Here is a 5,514-nt window from a genome sequence, read left to right on the forward strand (position 1 = left end):
ATCAACACAGACCTTGAATACTGACCAATCACAGAAAGCCAAGATGAGTAAAAATACTCAGAGATCTGCATCCAGGTCTGCCTTGCTTGAGGGTGATGAGGGAGGGTCCTGCAACTTCTTCCCTCCACCACTGCCACTGCTCCTAGGTAATTCAAAGCTAGGATCCCATGAAATTTACCAGTGCAGCAAGATCTCTGTAGGGACCTTCAGACATTTGCAACCCTGATGCCACACCCAGTCCTGTCCCCTCTAGCGACTACCCAAATTCTCCTGTCCCATGTCAGACATCTTTTGAAGCTACTTGGCATTGGCTGCACATCACTTGAACTTCCAAGATATCACATAGCTCTACAGAACTGCTGGGTACCATGCTACTTGGTGTCTGGTATCTGTTAATTCTAATATCTCATCAAACTTGTGAACTAAGAAGGCCTGTCACATAAAAGCTGAACCCAGAAAAAAATACTAAACTCTTTACTGGATTCAGATGGGCAGGGACGGGGGTTGAAAGCTAAAGCAGGAGAGCGATTCATTGGGAAGTAACAATCAAGGAAGGAGGGGGCCTCCAGTGGGGGAAATGCAGCTCAGTGGGGTGTGGTCCAGGGGGAAGAGGAGTAGTCTAGTCAGATCACTGCCATGTACTAGTGTTGAAGATGGCTCAGCAGTTGTGGTCCTGGTGGGCTGTGACAGAGAGGAACACAAGTGAGAGACTCCTCCCCTTACCATGGGAACAGCAGTCAGAGAGTAGCTACCTGGGAGGTGGGTGCCTGTCTTCCTTTCATCAAGCCTCCTGCGAATACATGGTCTCCTGAACAATCCTGACCCTCTGACCTTGTAAATCTCTAATTAGACCAAGTGGAGACCACAGTATGGGTCTGGGAAAAGGACTCTGGGAAAAGAAAGGACAGATTTCTTGGGAATTGTGCCTGAGGACACCTCCTGGAGTGGTCACTGCTTCCTGGCTAAACATGGTCCCTTCTGAATGAGAGGATGGGAGCAGGGCCAAGAACGGATAGAAACTTCAACCCTGCAACTGAGGAAATCTGGGTTCTCCCAGGGTTCCTTCAGATGGTCACTTACCACGGACATGTTTGGGAACACAGCATTCTGTAACAGCAAGAAAAACATCAACTAAAGAAGGTGTCCAGGGGGAAGACCCAGATTACACCTGCAGCTCGGATGGCCCCATGATTAAGATGACAAGAAGGGCCCTGCTGGTGAAGGGCACGAGGTTACACAGCAGCTGCGGAATCATGGCTGACACAGAGGGGACCTGGGCAAGGGGCAGAGCAGAGCATTTTCTCACCCTCTGCACAGACACAACCATGTTTTCTTGGAGAAGTCCTTTGTGCTGTGTGAATTTCTTAAATTCTTCCAGGGCCTCCAGGTTTTCTTTTGGATACTTTCTTTTGAGCAGAGGACAGATAAGCAGATGGGGTGTGACAGCACAGCTCTGTCGGGAGCAAGAGGGGAGGAGACTTCAGAGACACCGTGGAGGTGGAATATGTTAATTAGGTGAGCCAAAAGGGGCTTTTGATTTCTTGACTTCAATACTTTGATAGCTGGACCTTAGTACTCAGCCTCAGGAGGAGAAAATGGCCAAATAAGGGAATAGACCAGGTGGGTAGCTTTAGGAATATAATCTCAGGGGTTTTTAGCTTGTGCACAGGAAGTGGGTATCACTGACACATAGGGCCACTGTATGACTGAACATATAGGTGACACCCTAAGCAGACAAATAATGCCACATTCTAACCAGGAAGGACCTTGTGTTTCAAGGTCACTAGTCTGCCTCCTATCTGTAGGGGGCATTGCCCATTGTAGTTGGTTGTTTATTATTATTATTATTATTTTCTTTGATGGGCCTGCCACCCAGCTCCCAAATAAATACAGGAAGATTTATTCTTTCTTACGAATGCCTGGCCTTAGCTTGGCTTGTTCCTAGCCAGTTTTTCTTAACTTATCCTGTCTACCTTCTGCCTCCGGGCTTTGTATCTTTCTGTGTTCTGTATACCTTTCTTTCCTTCTTACTTCGTAGCTACTTGTGTACCTGGGTGATGGCCCCTGGCATCACCCTCTCCTTCTCCTTTTTAGCTCCTCTCCTTTTCTCTCTTCTCCTCCTCTTTGTTCTCTCTGCCTGGCAGCCCTACCTATTTCTTCCTCCTGCCTTGCTTTTGATGGTTCTGCTTTTTACTAGACCAATCAGATGTTTTAGTCAGGCAAAGTAACACAACTTTACAGAGTTAAAACAAATGCAACATAAAAGAATGCAACACATCTTTGCATCATTAACCAAATATTCCACAGCATAACCAAATGTAACACATCTTAAATTAATATTCCACAAGAGCCCATAAAAGGTCTCTATTAGGACACAACCTTTCAATGAAACCTGCCTGCTATGAAACCTGAGACCCCCTAGAAGTGCCATGTGTAAGTCACTGGCTGGAACTTCTGTCCTATTGGTCAGTATTTGAGGCCACAGCTGCTCATGTCCCTGGAAGTTCTGCACAGACCATCACTACCCACTTCAGAGCATGCACACTGACCACATAACACCTTTTGCAGAGCTGCTAGACACCCAGGGTGCCAGGGTGTAGCTGCTGCACATTCAAATAGCTAATGGTAGTAGAGAGCATGGGCAGGAGGTGGGCGCTCTGGAATCCCTCACCTATGAGGAGCCCCATTTGGAATTTTTTCTCAAATGAAAGGTTTTCAGCATATAAGATGTAGTGGTCCTTCACTGGCAGCTCATAGATGTAGCAGAATATTTGACCCAAAACTGCAGAATAAAGAGAAATGGGTGTGTAGTGTCTTTTTCAAAGACAACATTCAGACAACACTAAGGAACAGTCTAGTAAGTTTCAGCCATAACCCATGAGCACCCAGTCGGATGGCTCCAGACCTTGCTGTGGTCCCATCACGAGACAGAAGTTCCTCCTGGAAAGGTGTCATCCGTAGCTATGGAGTCAGGGCCACAGGTGTCAGGGAAGATGGAGGCTGTGCATGACTGGTCCACTAGCAGCTACACTGCCCTGCTTCCTATATCCTAAGCTTCAGTCTCCCTATTAGCTAATGGACAGTATTATCTAAAGGGAAGCATGGTCTCTTCTGTGGACTAGCCTGTGATCTCTAAAGTCACCTGGGAATTAACTGGGTAGTCCATCCTGAAAAGTAAGCGGGGCAGGGATGCTGCAACCCCAGGAGCTTACCTGGCAAGAGATAATCACGTGCAACCAGGGATACCGTGTTGACTAATAACTTGACACAATCTAGAATCACCTATGAGATGTTCCACTGGTCATGACAGTGAAAATGATATTGATTACGTTCATTGATTGTGGAAGAATCATCTTAATTGTGGGCAGGAACATTCTGTGGGCAGAAGATCCAGACTGTAAAATGGTGAAGCCATCTGAGCACCAGCATGAATGCACTCATTGCTCTCCTATGTGTGCAATATGAGCAGCTGCTTCATGCTCCAGCTGCCAGGAAAGCCCCACCATTGTGGACTGTACCTTGAACTGTGAGCTAGAGCAAACCCTTTCTCCCTTAAGCAGTGTTGATTAGGGTGTTCTTATCACAGCATCAGGAGAAGAAACTGAGACAGGGACTCACAGTCCAGTTGACCAGGCACCTCTGTTCTCTGCATATGAATCTCACCTTAATGCACAGACCCTCAGACCTGGAAAACAGAAAACCAACAGACAGCCTCTTTCAGAACACATGACTGTGCTCTACTGAGGTCACCTGGTTCATCAGCTTTAGCACAATGTCCCCTGAAATCCCACATCAACTCCTCCAAGTTTTAGGATGCTGACACTGTGGCCCCTCAGAGGAAGGGGATTTTCTGTCATCAGCGTCCAAACACAGATAGAGGAGGGGGTAGAAAACTGAAAAGACACATGGGGGATACTCACATGATGGTGGTCCTGATCTCCAAATTCTTTGTTCCAGATACGACACTCTATGAGGGAACACTACCATAGGTCTCCTCAGCTCTGTCAGGTTCCTTTCAGTCACTCTAGCCTTTATGAACCAGACACCTGAGAGCTGGGGCAGACAGAGTCCTGAGCCCACACTTGCCCAGCCCCAAGTCTCCCCCAGGTTCCCATAGGCAATGCAGCCTGAACATACATCACAGAACCCAAGATGCAGCCCCCGAGTTAGTGAGTTCCACCCTTCAACCCCTTATTCCTTAAAATTAGATGAGAACTACAATTTGATAGCCCAGTAGAAGCAGGAATGGTCTGTCTCCAAAGACTGAAAACACCTAGGAGTCCAGGAAACAACACACAAGAGATCCTAACAAGTGAGAATTTCTGGTTCTGGGTGTCCCTGCTCTAGGACCCTTCCTGCTCCAACTCTGTGGCCCAGGAACCCATGTGTGCTGGAGATCAGCAGCCTCTGCTCAGACTCAGAGGACTTGAACCCTCATGAGTGCTAACTCCCGTCCTCAGACACTGGCCAGCAGTCAAGCCTTCCACATACGCCTGTCCACCATCCCTCTCTGCCTCACTTTCTTTTCTTCTGAGAGGAAGGGCAGGTCATCCTGAGCTTGTAGGACAGCCACCAGGACAAACAGTGTGACAGTCAGGAGCAGGCTCTGCATCTCCAGGCTCTGTGCTCTCAGACAGGGCAAGTCGCTGGGGTGGCCTGATGAGGCTGTGCTGGCTCCTCAGAGGACGCCCTTTATGGCCACAATGACACTGACCACCCCCCTCCTGGCCATCTGTCATGGCCAAATTCACATCTGTCATGGGGTTGTTGCTGTTGGGACATGGTGGTCATTCATTGCCACCTCCAGAAAAAAAGACATACAAAGTATGCACCATCCAAGGGTGCTACCCCTGAAGAACCCCAGAGAGTATGAGTGACTCAGGTGTGGGGTGGAGACACAGTCTGCACTCTGGGCCAGTAAGAGAATGCTGAGTTCATTCCCTAGCCCTGCTCTCCCCCTTTGGACACCATGACTGGCCTGGCCACCTTCTCTGGAAGGTGACTTATCAGCTCCTCCTGATTAGAAAGGAACTGGGTTTCTTCTCTGTGCACAATTCTGTTGATTTCCAGAGCACACACTGGCTTCTAGGATCTCACCTCATTGCTGCTCATGCCTACAGGCTCATCCTAGATGTAGGTAGAGTTACTGTGTGAAGGCTCAGGGTCTCCTGAAAGAGGGCCTCCTCTAAGAGGCTCTCAGCCACTCTCAAGCCCACAGTCACCTGAACTGCTGCATTCTGCCCCAGAGTCATCTGGGCTCTCTTAGAGCACTTCTTACTCTCAAGTGTCTCACTCCTTCTTCCTCACCTCTACCCATTATACACCTCCTCTGCTGCATTCTAAGCTCCTGAGGAGTCAGGCTTTGAAGTCTGTGCTTCACGATGTCATCCTGAATCTGGAAAAGCTCTAGCTACATGTCGGGGGAGGGGGGGCGATCACAATTATGTGTTCACTAAAGGATATGTCAGAGTGTTTCACCTTTATGAGCTCAGGGACATCAACTTTGACAAAGGG

At 48.3% G+C, this 5,514-nt stretch overlaps 1 protein-coding gene across 1 annotated transcript; it reads right to left on the reverse strand.

Moving 5' to 3' along the window:
* Positions 1-1,162: 1,162 nt before the first annotated feature.
* Positions 1,163-4,612, reverse strand: LOC128100336 (vomeronasal secretory protein 2-like). Its single transcript, XM_052722378.1, has 6 exons — positions 4,520-4,612; positions 3,985-4,053; positions 2,886-2,961; positions 2,672-2,782; positions 1,307-1,407; positions 1,163-1,243 (listed from the first exon to the last, which is right to left on the reverse strand). The coding sequence occupies exons 1-6, from the start codon at positions 4,610-4,612 to the stop codon at positions 1,163-1,165; spliced, it is 531 nt and encodes a 176-aa protein (XP_052578338.1).
* Between the last annotated feature and the right edge of the window lie 902 nt (positions 4,613-5,514).

This window comes from Peromyscus californicus, unplaced genomic scaffold (assembly GCF_007827085.1).
Source record: "Peromyscus californicus insignis strain IS unplaced genomic scaffold, ASM782708v3 Scaffold_7__1_contigs__length_154581171, whole genome shotgun sequence".
NCBI lineage: Eukaryota > Metazoa > Chordata > Mammalia > Rodentia > Cricetidae > Peromyscus > Peromyscus californicus.